This window comes from Trichoderma evansii, assembly GCF_050947405.1.
Source record: "Trichoderma evansii strain SZMC 28006 chromosome Unknown GGI43scaffold_13, whole genome shotgun sequence".
Taxonomy (NCBI): Eukaryota; Fungi; Ascomycota; class Sordariomycetes; order Hypocreales; family Hypocreaceae; genus Trichoderma; species Trichoderma evansii.
This window is the reverse complement of record NW_028145193.1, coordinates 331722-350064: the sequence shown is the minus strand read 5'-3', so window position 1 is coordinate 350064 and position 18343 is coordinate 331722. Positions and strand designations below refer to the sequence as shown.

At 46.0% G+C, this 18343-nt stretch overlaps 7 protein-coding genes across 7 annotated transcripts; 3 read left to right on the top strand and 4 right to left on the bottom strand.

Moving 5' to 3' along the window:
- Nucleotides 1-220: 220 nt before the first annotated feature.
- GGI43DRAFT_78954 (H-type lectin domain-containing protein) lies at nucleotides 221-1492 on the bottom strand. Its single transcript, XM_083210313.1, has 3 exons — nucleotides 1408-1492; nucleotides 1262-1331; nucleotides 221-1057 (listed from the first exon to the last, which is right to left on the bottom strand). Exon 3 carries the CDS (start codon nucleotides 1007-1009, stop codon nucleotides 398-400), a length of 612 nt encoding a protein of 203 aa, XP_083059480.1. The 5' UTR covers nucleotides 1010-1057; nucleotides 1262-1331; nucleotides 1408-1492; the 3' UTR covers nucleotides 221-397.
- A 1474-nt stretch (nucleotides 1493-2966) lies between these two features.
- Nucleotides 2967-4437, top strand: GGI43DRAFT_78678 (uncharacterized protein). Its single transcript, XM_083210307.1, has 3 exons — nucleotides 2967-3335; nucleotides 3408-3750; nucleotides 3818-4437. Exons 1-3 carry the CDS (start codon nucleotides 3071-3073, stop codon nucleotides 4353-4355), a joined length of 1146 nt encoding a protein of 381 aa, XP_083059479.1. The 5' UTR covers nucleotides 2967-3070; the 3' UTR covers nucleotides 4356-4437.
- GGI43DRAFT_78722 (peptidase family S58-domain-containing protein) lies at nucleotides 4394-6098 on the bottom strand. Its single transcript, XM_083210310.1, has one exon. It carries the CDS (start codon nucleotides 5791-5793, stop codon nucleotides 4570-4572), a length of 1224 nt encoding a protein of 407 aa, XP_083059478.1. The 5' UTR covers nucleotides 5794-6098; the 3' UTR covers nucleotides 4394-4569.
- A 1358-nt stretch (nucleotides 6099-7456) lies between these two features.
- GGI43DRAFT_407893 (major facilitator superfamily domain-containing protein) lies at nucleotides 7457-9440 on the top strand. Its single transcript, XM_083206298.1, has 5 exons — nucleotides 7457-8008; nucleotides 8083-8189; nucleotides 8252-8426; nucleotides 8483-8891; nucleotides 8959-9440. The coding sequence occupies exons 1-5, from the start codon at nucleotides 7753-7755 to the stop codon at nucleotides 9383-9385; spliced, it is 1374 nt and encodes a 457-aa protein (XP_083059477.1). The 5' UTR covers nucleotides 7457-7752; the 3' UTR covers nucleotides 9386-9440.
- On the bottom strand, nucleotides 9387-12131 carry GGI43DRAFT_78707 (uncharacterized protein). The gene is made up of 3 exons (XM_083210309.1): nucleotides 11313-12131; nucleotides 10775-11239; nucleotides 9387-10711 (listed from the first exon to the last, which is right to left on the bottom strand). The coding sequence occupies exons 1-3, from the start codon at nucleotides 11808-11810 to the stop codon at nucleotides 9593-9595; spliced, it is 2082 nt and encodes a 693-aa protein (XP_083059476.1). The 5' UTR covers nucleotides 11811-12131; the 3' UTR covers nucleotides 9387-9592.
- A 1952-nt stretch (nucleotides 12132-14083) lies between these two features.
- Nucleotides 14084-15961, top strand: GGI43DRAFT_78880 (carbon-nitrogen hydrolase family protein). Its single transcript, XM_083210311.1, has 3 exons — nucleotides 14084-14959; nucleotides 15041-15632; nucleotides 15707-15961. Exons 1-3 carry the CDS (start codon nucleotides 14784-14786, stop codon nucleotides 15926-15928), a joined length of 990 nt encoding a protein of 329 aa, XP_083059475.1. The 5' UTR covers nucleotides 14084-14783; the 3' UTR covers nucleotides 15929-15961.
- On the bottom strand, nucleotides 15822-18002 carry GGI43DRAFT_78695 (transcription factor domain-containing protein). The gene is made up of 5 exons (XM_083210308.1): nucleotides 17677-18002; nucleotides 17278-17616; nucleotides 16930-17216; nucleotides 16650-16874; nucleotides 15822-16584 (listed from the first exon to the last, which is right to left on the bottom strand). The coding sequence occupies exons 1-5, from the start codon at nucleotides 17708-17710 to the stop codon at nucleotides 15994-15996; spliced, it is 1476 nt and encodes a 491-aa protein (XP_083059474.1). The 5' UTR covers nucleotides 17711-18002; the 3' UTR covers nucleotides 15822-15993.
- Nucleotides 18003-18343: the final 341 nt, after the last annotated feature.

Below are 18343 nucleotides of genomic sequence, written 5' to 3'. Positions count from 1 at the left end.
TTGAGCTACAAGTATTAAAACTCCATGTAGCTAGGCATTTGTGATGTTAATTCACTAAACATTGGACTAGTATAGACCTCTGGCATTTGCGGTCGAGATTGTAACAGCAGGGAATGGTGTATAGGTATATGTGCACTTGGAAACAAGTTTAACAACGGATATATGATGTTACGTATGCCACTACATTTCTGCCTGTTGCGTTATTGGAGCGAGTGGAAATGAGTTCGTACAGCTCTTAAAATGTGCTGAGAGTGGAACGACTCAAGAATTGGTTGCAAACTCGACCAATATCTACCACTGAAGCTGCTCATTCTCGGTCAGCATCATGGCCACACATCGATCATATACACTGTTCTAAGCCCAAATTCTCGATGATTGACATGTAACCTAGTGTAACTTATTTCTTCCCATCTCCTATAGCTACCCATGAGACTCCACATTCGAACAGGATCGTATCAGCCCAAATATCGGCATGAACAGTGAATCCTTCCGGATCGATGTCCGATGCATACACATTGTGTCTGAAATTCCTGTTCTTATCTGAATCAGCTTTGGATATGCCCACTATGACCCTTGGCGCCGACTGAAATCTCTTTGAAAAGGCGACGCGCTGTGATGTTGAAGCCCTCTTTGTGCGCCAGAACCCGCTGTCAACCTGAAGTCTAGGCTGTGGCTGGGCTGAGTTAATCTGTAAAGCAAGCTGCTCGACTTTGCATGATAGAGCTGCGATTTGGCTCTCTAGGCGCGAAATAACGGAATCACTGTTACCGGATATGCCAGTACTGATGGTGGTAGTAGCAGCGGTAGGCACCGTGTCAGATCCCCCTGTGGTTACCGAGCCAGCACCAAACACATTAATTGTCACCGGAGGCTGGGTAAAGATGCGTTCATTTCGGCCACTATAACCGGCATCAGAGCCTATGTCGGTGAACTGAACTGTGTCGTCTGAACTCATAGTCAAGTGATCGTCTTCTTGTCGTAGCGATTGATCTCCTAAAGGCATCTTCATGACCCGTGCTTGTTTCTCGATTCCCAAGACAGCACATAAGAAGATCGGCTAAAGTAGTTCCTGTTATCTTAGGAGATGCAGATGGACAATTGTTTATTTAATCATTCATTTAGGCTCTGCTATAAGCGCATATGGGATATTAGCCAAGGAAATGTTATTTGAGAGATATATTAACCGCACCCCAAATTCATCATCCAACACCCAACCTTTTGGTACCTATGGTTTAAAGTAGATTTTCCAATAAAGAAGTACCTTTTCGTAAAATGGTGATTGATCATTTGCTGAGTCATCCGCACCGATGGTACTTTGTTGTTCTACGGGCCTGGTATCATTTGAGTAAGCAACTAGGATAATGAACTCGGGGTGCTGGATAACCTCTCCCTTGTTTGAAGACTGACGTCAAACATGTTCAACACTTGTTGTAGGTTGTGTTGACTGATATAACATTGCGGTGCCAATATCTGTGCTTGTGGCGGTAGATAGAGTTCTACCTTAGAACGGCGAATAAGCACGTAAAGTGTTTAACTTTGTATTGAAAGAAGCGGACACTCATTTTGGTTTCTACTATACACAATGATACATAGTCATAAGCCTCCATTTTCTTCGGTAGTGGCTATTCATTCCATAGTATATTTTCTGATAGGGAGTCATCCGCTACGCGAACCAATCCATGCTCTCCAAATCTCATTATAATGACCAGGCTGCGATCTTAATATAGATCCTTTGCGCATCCCATTCGGCTACATAATTCATCCGCCTTACGCTTCCCCACTCGGCTCTTAGTATCCGCAGTGAATACCAAAATCGGGCACCCAGCAGCTTGAAGCCCATTGTTGACGAAGCACTAAGCGCAGTTATATTAATTTATATTAACTTGCAGAGCGCTAAACCCGCCATAACCAGTTTTTCATGCAAAGACGTATTATTCTTTTTCGGCTGTCACATCTTCATTGGCTGCAACCTGAGAGCGAAAGACCGCCTCGTGCCTAAAATTGCTAGAGCCTCTGTTAATTAGTAGTTCGTTTTCCACCAGTACTGCATGAAGCACACCTCACCGCTTGGTCAATTCCTTTTATCTCATTTTGAGTGTACGCTCATCTAGCTCTAGTCACTTTGTCGCTTTCAAACTTCTTGCACGCGTTGACTCTGAAACATTTGAGCGAAGCTCGTGCCCAGCAGCGTTCAGTGCGATGAACCAAAACTTGTATCTTCTGCCCCGCTCCCTGTCAGCCGTTCTCAGCTGCCAGTGTGTGATGTGCCTGGATATTATTAGTAGATGTGACTTTACTGTACAAGGCAAATGAAGCATCGATCTTCAACTTAGACTACGCTGCCTGAAAACGCTAGACCACAAACTCTCTGGTATAACACGGGTTTTTTTTCTCTTGGCAGGCAGGGTAGAGGATTCAGCCGCACTTCGCCTGCAAAGATAGACCAGGTGGGCTACCCACCTCTTCTCGTCACGCAGACTGAAGTATGAGTTAGGATATTGATAAAAGACGATAGACAAAGAGACGGAAGAATGAGTATAATTTTCATAAGATATGCTGGAGAGTCATGATTTTGCACTCTTGCTTGTGGGTGTACACTAAAGCCGAAAGCTGTAGAAGTATTCATCAGTTACTAGGTATGTGTAATTATTCATTGTTTTCGGCAGTGTTTCAGTAGCTAAAGCTGAATTTATTAATTGGACCAAGGAGGGCATGACAATACACTAAAAAGTAGAGCAAGGTCACCCTGCAGATTGCAGCTACCTTGTTATGGCATAGCGACCAAGAACAAACAAATGAAGATTAACGAGAAGCATCGGGTATTCCTTCGTTTTCTTAGCCGTAGAATCTTGCACCAATAGCAACATAATCTGGAGCACTAGTTGTGAAGCCGTTATGCCGTTATGCCGGTATATCGTTGACCATCCGCTTTTGCAGTAGCTAGCTCAAAGCGAGAGAATAGCATTTAAACAGACAAAGTCCCCCAGTTACTAACTTGGCTTGTAGAAAATATTTCCAACCCGTTCTGTATCTTTTAAGCCAATCAATACGGTTTCGAAGCTGGATAAAAATGCAGCCTGCATTTCTATTGCTCTGGGCCGCCAGTCTGTCGAGTGCTGAGGTCATTGTGAATTATGACGCGAAACTGGAAGATCGTCCCAGAGTATACACGGTGGTGAAAGAAGCAATTGGTCGATTGGACATTCCCTCGAAATCTAACCAGAAAAACAACGATAGCAAAGTGCCGCTTGGCATTGACTTGAAGGCTCGCGAAGCTTTGGACAACTTGCTAGGCAAGCGCCAATTTTGTCCTCAGGGCTACGGATACTGTCCCAGTGAGTCGCCTCCGATATCTTAACAGAAACCTTTCGAAAGACGCCACTAACGGGGATCATTCCTTACAATAGGTGCTGGAGGATGTTGTGTCTCGAATAGCCTTTGCTGCTCCTATGGATATTGTCATACTCAAGGATCCGCGTGCTGCCCGACCGGCCCATGCGATCAAGGCCAAACATGTTGCGGTGTAAGCCACTGCATGCCCACGGGGAATCAATGCTGCGAAGATGAATCTAATTGTCCTGCGGGCAATGGTTGTTATCTTTCTGAGTTATTGAATCGCGTTATTTGCTGCACCGACTCAAAATGCACAGCACACGTTGATAATGGAAAGACTACTTACGCTCAAACAACCACAACAACGCAAACGTATACTACTACATATTATCAAACCTACTACTGGACGGTAACTTGGTGAGTGCTTTTTCTGCATTCTAGCAGATCTAATCACTTGAGATTTCCATGCCGATGACTCTTGTAGGTACTATTGGTATTATTACTGGACATATTCGATCGACATTCAGGCATCTGTCGTGACCTCCACTCGCTCAACCACTCAGACTGTCTTCAGTGTAACGACTACAGATGCAGGCGCCGCTTCTGAATACTTCAGTGAAAAGTCTAAAACGCTGTCCCTCCCCACACCGGCTGCTGCCACTTCTCTCGAGTCCTTGGCTGGGAGCACGTCATTTGTATCCACGCCAGCGTCGAAGCTTCCGAGCCCCAGCCCGAGTTCAAACGATAATCCGGCGAGCGAACCAAGCATAACTGAAAAACCTAGTGCTCCATTGAATCCCTTCCCAAGCTCAGGCGGACCTGACGATAACGAAAGCAGCAGTCGTAGCAGCGCGACCACTAGTCTTCTTCGCAGTGGTGGTGATGATGGTGATGACGGTAGCCCTCCAAAGAGCGGAAACAGCAATTCAGGCGCAAAGCCATTATGGGCTGGCTCAGACTGGAAAAGTCTTTGGGTCCTTGCGCTTGGCGTTGGAACTGGGGTGCTGGCTGCAGTTCTTTAATTTGGAAATTATGAGAAAGTTTAGCGAGAGTAATTATATCAACTCCTTGATGATTAAACCGACACCAGAATCTATCTACAGAGTGAGATGAAACTACATCGCAATATAGTACAGTGAATTAATACTTAATAGCGTGGACTTTTTATGCTCATTTGTAAGCGGCTTATAAGATATATATTCTTTTGTAATGATAGAGCCCTGATACTCAAATATTTTACAATTCTGCTTGAATAGCTTGTTCCAAAGCAATGTGTCTCTCCAGAATAGTTTTAACCTTATCCAGAGGTAGTGCATCCACATGATTGCCCTTGAACCCTGTGATGCTTTCTGCCTTACAAAGAGTGTTGTATATAGCCTCTTCAGTAGAATCGGCGGCAGCTTCGAGCAAGGCATTGATAGTTGTGTCATCGATCGACTCCGTTACCAAGCTGTTAGCCTTGAACGGATCAACAGATCTATGATCAGAGCCCACAGTCTGCACTGGTATCTTATTTGCCGTGCTGAAAGCGATGAAAATGTCACCGCTAGGATTATGTCCGTAGCCGCCAACACGAGACAGACCGCCTGTGGCGCGTTTTGCCAGGCGTTGGAGTTGAATGGCGCTCAACGGAGCATCCGTGGCGAGGACGATGATGATGCTACCATCCTTTTTATCCTTGGCGGCATCATATTCGGCCTGAGCTTTTGCAGCCTCCTTGTTCTTCAATGCTTCTGCGGCGAGGATCCTTCCTACAGGGACACCAGTGATTTTAAGAGGAGGCATCCGGCCGTAGTTTGCCTGTACCAGTGCCGCAACGGTATAGCTCTTCTCATTCCCATTGCTATCGAAACCTGGCACCACACGGCTTGAAGTGCCGGTGCCTCCCTTGAAACCTTGGCACATCATGCCCGTGCCACCACCGGTGTTACCCTCGGGAACTGGATCTGCAGAGGCTGCCCTGATGCCATTGACGACATGCTGCGGCGTTACTACAAACTTGGTAAGGTCGTTGAGGTAGCCATCATAAGTTTCGCCCACGACAGGCATGAGAAACCAATCTACGCTTCCATCGGCTTTGCTATACTCTTCAATGGCATACTGGTAGATACCAGTATTAGCGTTGCCTACAGCAAAGCTGTTTGTCAAGACAATAGGGCTGTGGAGGAGCCCCGTCTCTTCAATCCAGTGGCTACCCGTTAGCTCTCCGGAGCCGTTGTAGCGGAAGATGCCTGCATGGCACGCGTTGTGGAACCAATCTTTGCGCGGAAGGATGGTAGTTAATCCCGTGTTGACAGCTCCATCAGGGGTGTGGATGGACTCCGTATGGACGAGCACTCCAGGGACGTCGGTGATGCCATTCTTAGGTCCCGTTGGCCAAGCCCCGACTTGAATGCCGGGAACGAGATCGCGAAGCCGAACACGAGCGGAGGCTGAGCTTGACGAATTCGGCGCGGACATTATTGTTGCCGCCGTTATCTATTGGCCTTTGCCCAAAACTGAAACTGCCGTATCTTGCTTCCGACACTGCGGGTACTGGTATTTGATTTGCCCTTGATGCTTATTTGAGATTTTGCGGCGCGGAGGGTATCTTGACAACAAGGCCGACAGCCAATGAATATGGTGGGCGGCTCATCATGTTAAATATATATTACAAATGAAGGAGCCGACGCAACTATACCGTAATACGATGGATGCCCGCAGTGAGGAGGAGGAGAAGGAGGAGCATCCATTATTAATGACTCACGCCGGCGGGCATTAGTCATAAGCATAAGGTTGGCGACGGATCAGATAACTCTAGATAGCACTAAAATGGATATTCTAGTCTGTGAGTGAAGTAGCAGCATAAACCTGTTTCTAACTATGCCTGATGCTATTCGAGTCATCCTCTGCCTTATGCATGCAAAATGTTCCGAAGGCTGAGACGTGGCTTCCGTGCCGTTTCAGCCCCCAAAATCAGAGACTACAATGCTCATTGGCCTATAATTCAAGTTTTACCAGCTTATAAGTCAAGATTATGACATGAGTGGTTCTATATATCACCTCATCGCGGTTCTTACAGATTAGTGATATGTACCCACATGTATCATACCATCTGTGCTGTTTGACAATTTTTCTCTTTTTGTCAGCGAGTTTAGTTTCAGTTGCCTTCGAGGGCCTAGTTGCTTTCGAGAGGAGTATGCGGGGTAGCTGTGTTTCAATAACCGCGGGCTCTGTGGAAACAAGGTCGTCGTCATTCGGCGACTGCTCCAGTGGAATTTTTTTTTTATTGCAATATTGCCATATTAATAGTTTAATTGCTGTAAAATCTAGACTCCGTTGACGTGTTTCTACAGAACTCTATTATGTTATACAGTGTGGAGATGCAAAAGGGTGAAGAGACAAAGGGGACGCCATCAGCAAAAGCCAATAATTGCATATATAAGTCTACCGATATATATCTACTCTATATATTGGGATCCATGTATTCTTTTTGTTAAGCTGAATGCTACTTCTGGCTCTCTTTTTGGCTGCTCTGTGCTTATTACTCTCACATTGCTGGGCTGTTCATTTATGTTCTCTTGCTTTTTTGATGACTGCTGGCGTGGTCCACTTTTTTCTGCAGTCCCAGTTTTTATTACCGGCTATTATTACCTATATAGCATTGGGGTAATTACGTTACAGAAAAGCACAGGCGGCCGCACAAGTACAAAATTACTGTGTAAATCATTACATATTTATCGCAGTGTTGCGCCATTGTTCGTTAGCCATCTCCACCCATCAGCATTCTATTCAAAAAATTTCCCTATTCGCCACAGGGCGTTATATGGTCTCGTGGCTATCGCTTAATTCGCTTACAGTATGCTGACCTAGAGAGCGGGAAAAAAGCAGTTTATGTAGTGTATGAATTTGAGAGAATTGCTCTGATTATGAAACAAAACTTTATATAATTTACAAAAATACAAAACGAGAAGAAGTAAGGAGTGTAAGGAGTGTAAGGAATGTAAAAGAAGGAAGAGTGAAAAGCGAAAATGGCTACCCCAGCATGGCTTTCTTGGCCATGTGGCTCGCCGCTGGGGGCCAATCCTTGACCGGCTCGCCTCGGTCTCGGTCGTCTGATCGGCCGGCCCTCCTGAAATTCTCGGCCCTTAACAGTTGGTTTATTCAGCTTTTATTATTCATCTACCGTTGGAATAGACTTGGACAACGATTTTCTTAGCGTCGGTTGTCTCACCGATAGAATTCTTACACCTTTATATATACTATGCGTACACCGTAAAGTACTGAAATTTAGATCAGCGATCGTGGTTTGGCTTCGAACTGTGCTCGGTAACTAACCGAAAGCTCTTTGGACGGTTACCCGCTGCAGATCGCCTGTTCACGGCTAATTAGTCTTTAAACTTTCGTTATTCCAACTTGCCATCCACTTTCGCGACCGCCATGTTTTCAGGCTCAAATTCCAGTACCGTTATGGAAGAAGGCGGTCACAATGAGCAGCACATCATTGTCTCTGAAAAGGATGGACACAGAGACTCTGGCAATGAGGAGCCTGTTTTCTCAAAAGAGGAAGAGGCCGGATACCAGTCTCCGGCTCAAGCACCTGTCGGCAACGCTCCTCCAGATGGCGGTCTGCGGGCATGGCTCGTAGTTATAGGGGCATGGTGCACTTCAGTATGCAGTTTTGGGTGGATTAATAGTACGTTTCTTTTCATATATGGCATTGATGAGTTTAGGAGGGCTGAGTAAGCTAACCCATTGGCAAAAAATCAGGTGTTGGAGCATTCCAGGACTATTACGAAACTACGATCCTGAAAGACTATTCGACCAGTACCGTCTCATGGATCCCATCTTTGCAGATTTTCTTCATGATGGCCTTGGTAAGCTAATTGATGCCATTGATACCACTGGTGCCCTGGCTAACTTGAGATTGTGTGTTAAGGGACCCCTCATCGGCCTTATCTACGACAAATATGGCCCTCGCCAACTCATCATTGTTGGAACCTTTTTGCATGTCTTTGGCTTGATGATGACATCTATTTCTACCCAGTACTACCAAATTCTCCTTTCCCAGGGAGTTTGTAGCGCCATTGGTGTTTCTGCCATCTACCAGCCAGGTAAGTCCACCGCATATGTTCCGTCCATCTCTTCGAATCTAATATCGTGAATACAGCGCTTAACTGTATCGCTACCTGGTTCACTACGAAACGCGGCGCCGCCTACGGACTTTTGGCAACTGGCTCAAGCTTAGGAGGCGTCATCTTCCCTATCATGGTCACTCGATTGATCAAAGAAGTTGGTTTCGGCTGGGCAATGCGAATCTGTGCCTTCCTGATTCTCGGTCTCCTTATCATCGCTATCTTGACGGTTGAAGCATTCAATCCCCCCAAGTTCCAGCCCATCACCATGAAGAGAATGGTAGCCCCTTTCACTGAAGTTCAGTTTGCCTGTGTTTGTATGGGATTGCTTCTGTTTACTTTTGGGCTTTATGTCCCAATCAACTTCATCTCGGTCGAGGCTGCTGCGGGTGGAATGGACCCTAACTTGGTGTTATACCTGATTCCTATCTTGAACGCCGGAAGGTATGATAGCTTAAAGAGCTGCTTCTTTTTCTGCAAATAATTTTTTTGCTAATCATGTTCTATCTAGTTTATTCGGCCGTATATTATCTGGCTTCGCTGGCGACAAATTTGGCCGCTACAACGTTTTCATTACCGTTTGTTACCTAGCGAGTATTTTCGTCTTGGCCCTCTGGATTCCTGCAGCTACAACTGGCGCGAGAGTTGCCTTTGCTGCCATCTTTGGATTCTTTTCGGGAGCATACGTCGCCTTAATCGCCGCGCTCGTGGTTCAGATATCTCCCGCATCTGAGATGGGCTTCCGGATGGGCCTATCGTTTTTCGTTTTGTCTTTTGGTGGCCTGACGACAAATCCTATCTCTGGCGCCATTCTGGAGGGCCCGTTAGGTTGGCTTGGACCAAAGATATTCTCTGGTGTCTTTTGTTTAGCCGGAACAACCTTTGTGTTAGCGGCCAGAATTAACCAGACGGGATGGAAACTGAAGGTTGTCTTTTAAAATTTCATGAGATCGAAGTCAAAGTACAGAAAATTGCATGTTGCATTTATACGGATAGATTTAGAATGTTTAATTTGCTAATACCCATATTGCGTATTTGCTAGGCTATTAAAAGTGTGCGCTAAATATAATTAATATCTAATAGTATTATGAACCATCCAGATGCAACATAAAAGGGTATATACGTATACATGGAAATGCACTGCTTTAAAAATAACTAGAGAAGTCGTACAGATCCACATGTAAATCTTCAACCAGCGTATTCCAATCTGGAAGATTGTTCTGCATAAGGTTGTTCCAATCCACGTTTTCTCCATCAAAACGACGGACATCCATTACTACCTCCTGGGGAGGATTTTCCATTTCTTCTTCTTCAGGAGTTTCATCGACTTCTCCAGGTGTAGAATCTGCTGTGTCGCTGCCGTTAATTAAAGATTGTCGTATCATCTCGGCTTTCTTGCGCATTCTCTTCAAGATAATGGCTTTCAATGCAGGGCTAGACACTGCCATAGACATTCTCACTTCCTCCAGCTCGAATGTCTTTGCGACTATAACCCAGGCACGCTCAACACTAGGACCGCTTGGTGAGACGCAGAGATGCCACAGAACATAGAGCAGCATGTGGTACTGCGGATGACCGTACATGCACCATCTATATGGTCGCAGAAGCTCGTCTCCCCATAGCTCGAGGTGGATTTCGAGGCATCGCAATGCAGAAAGAAGATTCGCCTCCGTGGCAAACGTGTTTCGCTTGTCTGGATTCTCCAAATTTGCGAGCTGCTGTCGCGTGACAAAGTCTATCTTGTGTACCACAGCGAGAGCCGTTTTCATGGCCATTCGCTGTATCGGAATAACGGGATTACACGGCTTTATATAGTGTTCGACGCGAGACCTTAGCTGGCTGAACAGGTTACTCCTGATTACTTCTTTGGGTGTCGCCCCTGATGGTGTCATTGAGAGATTGGCCATGGTTTGTAACGTCTGAGCTACTTCCATGCATGTCAACGGAAGACTCATTTTGGTCCATCCATTGTGAGGAGGGGGTAGCTCTTTCATATCCGGACGAAGCTCGTTGTCGTCAATGTTGAGTGGCATTTTGGTGTCGTATCCTGGAACTGTCGACCATGAGCTGATACCGTGATCTTCAGCAGCCCTCCCATCTCTCGCCAACAAGTGCCACCACAGCCGCCTACGGACTTCAGATTCGAACGGCGAGAGTCCCAACTTGCTTCCGTCTCTGTGGAGGCCGATGGAATGCGCCATTCTTACGGCAAGGCCGTTCAAAATCCAGATGCCCCTACCGTGATAATGAGCTCGCATGGACGTCTGGTTTGACAGATTAGTAACAATGCATCAAGGGTAATAGTATCTGGAATGGAATGTATGTACCAAGTATATAGCCAATGCTTGAAGCAGCACAACCGTTGGATTCTCCAACATGTCTGCTGCTGCCAAATGTATCTGGAAATCCTTTTTAAATGTCCGCAGAGCGGTCGATTTGTCAACACCAAGTATATGCTGAGCCTCATCTTGTTCTAATGACAACGTAGCAGCAAAATACACGGCTGAGACTAGGGCTAGGGTGTCTTTTGTTACGGCATCCGGTTGGTGGATGGCCGTGAAAATAGTCACTTCATCTGTAGGGATATGCAAAACTCTTATATTCACGTCAATATTGTGGACAAATAAATGCCACAGCTGCGTGGCATGCAATCGGGATAGACGCCATCCCTTTTCTTGCTCCTCAAAGACAGCAGGACCAGAGAGTAAGCCCAAGAGGCTGAATGGCGAGTCAGGGTCTGGTTTCTTTATTTCACAGCACGGTGAATGTAATAGTGAGGATTTATCTTGGTCCTTAATTTACATCATATTAGCTTGATAGAGTATACAAAGTTAGATTCCTTGCGGAGGTTAACCGATGGCTTACCTCCTCGATAACCCTGGATATTAGAAGCTCATTGAAGTATTGGCTTGAGGTGCCATTTCTAATCAGGACCTCCTCTGAAGGAAGTTCCTGAGGCTCCTGAGGAGATTCATGAGGGCTCACGGGTAGACTTAGTGCGAAAGATACTTGTGCAGGCGGTGGCAGCGGCCTTCTTGCCGTGCCGCCTTGGTCGATGGACGCTGCTACGATTGTCTTCTCAAGATCTGATATCCTCGACGCAACATCTGCAATGGTAGCCTTCCTAACTCGTCGAACAGGCCGATCTGACGACGGATATGTGCACGTGAGACGAGCCCTCACGCATGCCAAGCACGGCGTCTGTCTGTCGCATCGGATCTTCCGCCGGTGGCAGAGAACGCAAGACCTGTCCGGCCTTCGGCGTGGATTCGGCGATGGCGGCGTGAGATCACGGTCCGTCGCCACGGGAGTTATTAGAGTGTCAATGCTGGCTGGACGGCTGGGGTTATGCGGAGGAGGCATGTCTCAAAGAGCCTTTGAGTTGAGCCCAACCCAAACTGCAGTGAATGGAATGCTCTACAACAGCCAATATTTCGGTTCAGTGAGCAAAAGAGCCCCCGACCGAACCTGGGATAATCAATGTTCTTGTCTCTTGGTAATCGGTTCGGCTTTTGTAAAAGCGCCGAGGCCGATACGTCGCCCTTTTACCTCTTTGAGCTAGAAGCGGAGCACCGTCGAGTATATTAGTAATTACTTCGTCGCACAAAACTCCGTACAACAGTTTTCAAGAACTTGGTAACCAGAACAAGCCTAGCAAAGGATTCAAGCTAAGAGAAAAGTTTACAAGAGGGAAATGAATGCGATCAGGAATGAGACAATTCATTTCTCATCACAATCTCGTGCCATATGCAATACCTCGGAATCCGAGGTATGGCATAAATGATCTCCACTCGATTACTGATGTGGCGCGAATAAGCCGGCCCAAGACCAGCTGGAGGGCTTCGCTTTGCGTTGGCTGTGGCATGGCTACCTCTTCTTCCTATCCCACTTGGAGAGTGATCGATATACCAGTCATTTCGTAACAGCAAACTGTTGCTTCCCTAACAAGAATTAGTTGAACAAAACTAGCAATGTTGTTAAGATGCTCGGTACCGTAAATTTCACCTTTGCCCTGTGTAGCAGGCTTGGCTTGTAAAGCCACACTGTGGCAGTATGCCATGTGCGTGGATGGCCATGGTCTTGGTCAAATGTCAGTAGCCATAGAGTATTACCTCAGTGAAGCAGCGCCCAAAAAGCTATCAACTTCACTTGGGGCATGCCGCCCATTTTATTCCTCCGTCGGCAAGGCGCAGAGCGTTTCTGCATTAACCCGAAACTACCGAACGCCCGATTCTTTCTCGGATTCGGCTGCAAGTACCTCGCCTGAGAGCTCTGTGCGCTATGTGAAATTACCTCGGGACCTGGAAAATGACTCGAATACTTGCTTTTCGCCTCGAAATAGCGCTTGCATGGATCGATTACAAAATAATTATTCCTCAAACTTAGTCAATTAAGGAAAAGATGGGGGGTTAGCGATATCAATTAGGCAGCCGATAGACGCCTGGATCAGGTGTGGGTATGACTCGGCAAGCGTATTCGGTAGTAGGGGTCTCTCGAAGAAAAATAGATTAAGCCAAAGATTAGGTTGCGAATCATGCGGATAGACTATATATATTAACATTTAATGGAATAATACTTATTGACTGGTGGAGAAATACGAGTAGCTTCATCACTGCTGCATTGAACGGAAAATGAAAGCCAGGCGCATTCGTAAAGCTCAGCGGCCAGAGCACTACCTGTAGGTGCAATTATATAGGCTTATTGAGCACACTGACGAGTTAAGAGGTTGCTTCATCAGCTATGCCCAGAAGAATTTCCCAACCCCTCTTTATCATGCCATAGTTCATCTAAATCAGCCGATACAATATTGTTCATCCATTACCTATAAGTAACTACGGTAGATCTACGTTATAACCGGCAACGATATCCCCAACCAAAATATTTTAAAATCTCTACACCAATGTTCTATTTGTGCACTTTTCTAGCTCGAGTAGATTATCGAATACTACCGGAACCTTGCGTCATATCTGGGAGAGAGTATGGTGACTCGCATTCCCTAGCTAGGCGGATTTCATCTCCCACCTCATCAATCTCCAATTAAGATTCTGGAATGGACTGCTTCTATACTTTCTCTCCTATATAAAGAGGCAGAATATCGACTACTACTAATATCTTACCTGGGCATTACCAGCGACAGCCATTAACTGAGTGTTGGCGCGAATTGCGATTGTCCAGTTATCGACTAGTTATTCTAACCGAGACTTCTACGGATACAACAATATAGCGCTCGGAATTATCCATGTCTTGAAATGGATTACGATAACTTTTTTCCGGCTTTCATAGCCAGAGTCTTAGCTTTCCGTCACTTCAGCCATTAATGCTGAACCCTAGGTACGTCTTAGTAAGCTAAGCTGTTAGAGAGATAGGCAATCCTATAACTCTCGTGAATATCTTCACTTAGCCGAATAGTTTAACCTGCGAGTAAATTACATCCCTAAACGAATATCAGCGTAAGGAAATTTCTCCGTGCAAAACAATACCTTATACTGGATAGTTGGGATAAAAATGACCATTGCTTATTCCGAAGTCTTCAAGATATCGTGATTAATAAGCTTATGAGCAAGTTGCCGAAGCTTGGATTATTCGCAGTGCGGATGTAGCAATTCTATCATAAGTAGACTTATTTGACAAAATAATTCAATACAATTTTCTGTATTCTTTCTCCATCCCTCCTATATATCGAGCTGTGATAAGCTATACTCCCAAATTGGCCTATAGTAGCAATATCTTCTCGATCATAGACGTGGGTCGACGGCAGAAACTATAACTCCTAAGAACAGCCTAAATTTCTAGGACAACGGAACCTGGCAAGATACTATTGGCGGGTCGACAAGCATTCACATACTATTAGCGAGCATGGTCCAGAGCTACTGCAGGTGGTCCCTGGTAGCGCACGACTCAAACATCGCAAACTCTTGCTTCGTTCAAGTCAGCCTGTCACAACGGCCCCGATCTGGTTTAGTGTGCCGTCCAAACCCATAGATCTACTTCCGACTTGCATCTCGGATCGGGCTACCGAGTAGATCGATGCAAAGTCTGCGACAGGCAATAGTCTGCGATGTCGGTAGAGGAAATGATTGGTGGACTTGGATCAGCTGCATTATCAATCAGCCGTGAATCTGTGGCCAATGTGTGATTCCAGGTATCATGGGCGGGCGCTGTCTGCTGAAGAAATAGGTTGCGATGATGGGAAGGGCAGAAAAGAGAATTTCATGGCTATAAGAATGAGCCAGAAACCCAAGAATTATGGCAATCTTAACCATCAATTCGAAGAGATATTCAGTTACAAGCCTCTAGAAAAAGACGCCTTCTAGCCCAATAGAGCTACATGAAAATATGGATACCGCAACCAGAGATGAGAAAACCATCAGAATCGGAGCAGTCCAGGCTGAACCTGTCTGGTACGACCTCGACGGATGCGTTGACAAGACCATTCAGCTTATAAACGATGCTGCTTCTGATGGCGTCCAAGTCCTTGGCTTCCCCGAAGCGTGGATTCCAGGTTACCCATGGTAAATCGCCTGACTGCCATAGACAACGTTCTCCTATCTGATGAATCCATCCGCTAACATTTCGAGTTGTCTGGAACGCAGGCAGATGCGAGTCACTGCGCCAATCATGCAATCGCTTTGGGTCCCTCAATACCAGGCAAACTCTATGGCCAGGGACTCACCCCAGATGAAACGCATTCAGGCTGCCGTTAAAAAAGCCGGCATGTTCATTGTGCTTGGCTACAGTGAACGTGAAGGAGCTACCATCTACCTTTCACAGGCGTTTATCTCGCCTGATGGGGAGATTGTTCACAATCGCCGCAAAATCAAGCCTACTCACGCAGAGCGAACCATATGGGGTGAAGGCCAAGCCGAATCTCTGAAAACTGTTGTAGACTCGCCGTTTGGTAAGATTGGCGGCATCAACTGCTGGGAGCACCTACAGCCTTTGCTGCGCTATTACGAATACACACAGGGCGTGCAGATTCATGTCTCGAGTTGGCCATCCATGTTTGTTATGCCAGATCCTGAAAAGATTGCCGGGCTCTACCATGATACTGGTGAAGCAGACCAGCGCATCAGCCAGAACATGGCGATAGAGGGAGCAGCTTTCGTCATCTGTTCATCGCAGATCCTAACAGAAGAGGGCTTAAAAAAGAACAGTCTATTGGCAGGAAATCCCATCACCAAAGTGGTACGTCAAAATTTATAGTAGCCTGTCTTTTATATAAGCGGCATACACTAACAATTGCCCTGATAATCATCTAGCCCGGTGGCGGCTTTTCCCAAATATTCGGTCCCGACGGAAGAGCACTGTGCGAACCGATTGGCGATGGCGCGGAAGCAATTCTCAAGGCTGATATATCTCTGAGCGATATTACCAAAGCTAAAATGTTCATCGACGTTGTTGGCCATTATGCTCGGCCAGACTTGCTTAGTGTCTTGGTTAATCCAAAGGCGGGCAAACTTGTCACGATGATGGATTCGTAGATAGAAATCCACTTCTTAGTGGAACAGCATAGTTAAAGGTTAGAGTAGTAAAATTAAGTGCTGTATTATATAAACCAAGGAACCGCTGTCTCGTAATTAACAAACTCCCACCATTTCATGCGATTCGCGTACGTCGAGTCAGCCTGAAGATCGTAGTGCTTCCAACAGGTCTCGATAAGGTTGCGCATCACTCGGATATTACCGATATTTCTCACATTATTCATCAAATCCAAGATCCGCAGAATTCGGATGCGCTGTTCATCTGTGTGACACTCGCAAGCCGCCATGAATATTGGCCAAGGGCTTGTGGCCACACCTAGACGTTCTAAAATACCGAACGCCTCTTCCAAATAAGTCGTTTTCTGGTCCTCATCTCCGGGTAGAGGGACAACATGAAGAAGATATAATAGAGTCCCTATGCGGTAAAGTTCTGCAGTAGCCAAGATGCGTGTGCGTCTTGCAGGAGCCTCGCCGACATCTCCCGCAGGATCGAGTCTTTGGACAATATTGTGGAGCGTGTGCTCCAATTCGAATCGTTGCTGGATCAGCTTGGGGGACATTGGCTCGATCTCCTTTGTCATAATTGCTATGCGAAGCTTGTTCACTCTGTGAATAATGGCAATTACCTCCAACGAGCACCCTAGAGCTCCAAGAATCTGTGACCACTTAGATTAGATACACGTAGAAGAAAGATAAAGAAACAGTAGTTTCAAAGACTCACCAAAGTAGCATCACAGTTTGAAGATCCCAGCAAGAAGAGAATATCAAGGCAATTGTTGGCTTGTCGAAGTGGCTGACTGAAGCATGCCAATACTTCATGATACAAAAACCAAGTGAATAGGAAATCCGCTTTGATGTGTCTCCGGTGTTCCGGGTATAATCCTTCCAACATATATTTGGCTCCATCGAGGTGCGTCGTCCAGTTGCCGTCGGTCTCATCAAATACCTAACATCCAATTAGTGACAACAGGCCATGAGCCTATTCCCTCTTCGTCACTTACACTGTAGATGCACAGCATCATAGATGCAGCAAACTGCGTCTCGTTTAGATCGATTGATCTCGTTTCGCTCCCCGGAGTTAAGGAGGCGGATAGATAGCGGACAGCGTTTGTCTTGTACGTCAAGGCAGATTCGGCACCACTATGATGGAAAGCGGCAACGGCCATCATGGAATTCCATAAGGCTTTTGTAGCACTATCTCCTCGAGATAATACCATTTGGACAAGATCGGTTCGGAAGCCATTCTGAACTTGCGTGGTCGAAATCATCGGGGCAATAACACGTTCATCTTGAATAATGTCAGTCATCGCTCTATCAAGCACAATACATAAACGGTTTTACGCTCTTACAGTATGACATAAACATGGCATCTTGGCCAACCATTGAGGGATAGAGATTGAGAGTTCGTCCAGGCTTCGTGATGGGTCTCGCAACGAGCGCATTATAAGAGCTAGGATCCAGTGACGACGCCACATCGCTGTTTGTAACATTCAAGAAATGCAATCCGTAATTATCAGACAACTCCAGCGGATTCTCAGGGGGCTCATAGACTACAAAGCCGCTGTCTTTTCGCCTGCCATCATGGCGATCCGGCCAAAGCAGACGAACACCATAGCCCAAGCATCGTCTACCTGTGCGTGTGCAGTTGTGGCATACTGGTAGATCCCTGTCACACCCTATTTTCCGCTCTTTGCCGCGCCTGTCAGCACTCGTACGGATGCGCCAAAGCTCCATAAGCAAAAACTTACGTTTACATGTCCAGCAGCCTTGTTTGGCCTTCATGTCTTCTAGACCAAAGCCAGACGACCTCGCCCAGACCAAAATGTCTTTTGCATTGTAGCTCACCTACTTATAAGGCGAGTGCTTCTCAAACTACATAACAGCAGAGAGAGTTGCAATAGTACGAAGAAATATGGCATGAGTCGCAATCTGACTGCATCCCGAGCCTCCGCTTTCAGGAGCTGAAACGAGCCAAGGGCTATAAATATTCCGATCCGCGAGAATTGTATCAGCAACCTACAAGCCCCATTGCTTGCAGGCCTCTGATCCTCTGGTTGTAACATGGCGTGCGTACCTTGCAGAAGCATTTATAATCCTAGTATGTTTTTTTTTTTTTTGTATGAATCTTATATACATATATGGATTGCTACATATTCAACTCCTATTCTTTTGCGTTTAGCTCTTTGTGCCCAGCGCCACGTTGGGCTTCAGCGTATAGTCTCCAGCTAAAATTTGATATTTGTAAGCTCATATTGGCCGGGGGTGTTGTTTATTAAACCATGTTACCCTAGGTTATAAAAACAATGGAAGCCCGCGGCGATTGAATAGGTAAACACATGCATAGTAATATTCGCCATATTCGATTTCATATTAAGATATTTGTTTACAAATAATAGGTAACTTCTCGAACTAATA

Bases quoted from the DNA above. Each gene is read 5' to 3' on its own strand.
- GGI43DRAFT_78954 (XM_083210313.1), bottom strand. From the start codon at position 1,009: ATGAAGATGCCTTTAGGAGATCAATCGCTACGACAAGAAGACGATCAC.
- GGI43DRAFT_78678 (XM_083210307.1), top strand. From the start codon at position 3,071: ATGCAGCCTGCATTTCTATTGCTCTGGGCCGCCAGTCTGTCGAGTGCT. The intron at 3,336-3,407 runs GTGAGTCGCCTC...TCCTTACAATAG, and splicing joins GGGCTACGGATACTGTCCCA to GTGCTGGAGGATGTTGTGTC. The intron at 3,751-3,817 runs GTGAGTGCTTTT...TGACTCTTGTAG, and splicing joins TACTACTGGACGGTAACTTG to GTACTATTGGTATTATTACT.
- GGI43DRAFT_78722 (XM_083210310.1), bottom strand. From the start codon at position 5,793: ATGTCCGCGCCGAATTCGTCAAGCTCAGCCTCCGCTCGTGTTCGGCTT.
- GGI43DRAFT_407893 (XM_083206298.1), top strand. From the start codon at position 7,753: ATGTTTTCAGGCTCAAATTCCAGTACCGTTATGGAAGAAGGCGGTCAC. The intron at 8,427-8,482 runs GTAAGTCCACCG...TCGTGAATACAG, and splicing joins TTCTGCCATCTACCAGCCAG to CGCTTAACTGTATCGCTACC. The intron at 8,892-8,958 runs GTATGATAGCTT...TGTTCTATCTAG, and splicing joins CCTATCTTGAACGCCGGAAG to TTTATTCGGCCGTATATTAT.
- GGI43DRAFT_78707 (XM_083210309.1), bottom strand. From the start codon at position 11,810: ATGCCTCCTCCGCATAACCCCAGCCGTCCAGCCAGCATTGACACTCTA. The intron at 11,240-11,312 runs GTAAGCCATCGG...ATGTAAATTAAG, and splicing joins TATCCAGGGTTATCGAGGAG to GACCAAGATAAATCCTCACT. The intron at 10,712-10,774 runs GTACATACATTC...CTGTCAAACCAG, and splicing joins AAGCATTGGCTATATACTTG to ACGTCCATGCGAGCTCATTA.
- GGI43DRAFT_78880 (XM_083210311.1), top strand. From the start codon at position 14,784: ATGGATACCGCAACCAGAGATGAGAAAACCATCAGAATCGGAGCAGTC. The intron at 14,960-15,040 runs GTAAATCGCCTG...TCTGGAACGCAG, and splicing joins TGGATTCCAGGTTACCCATG to GCAGATGCGAGTCACTGCGC. The intron at 15,633-15,706 runs GTACGTCAAAAT...ATAATCATCTAG, and splicing joins GAAATCCCATCACCAAAGTG to CCCGGTGGCGGCTTTTCCCA.
- GGI43DRAFT_78695 (XM_083210308.1), bottom strand. From the start codon at position 17,710: ATGAAGGCCAAACAAGGCTGCTGGACATGTAAAC. The intron at 17,217-17,277 runs GTAAGAGCGTAA...ACATTATTCAAG, and splicing joins TGCCATGTTTATGTCATACT to ATGAACGTGTTATTGCCCCG. The intron at 16,585-16,649 runs GTGAGTCTTTGA...AAGTGGTCACAG, and splicing joins CAAACTGTGATGCTACTTTG to ATTCTTGGAGCTCTAGGGTG.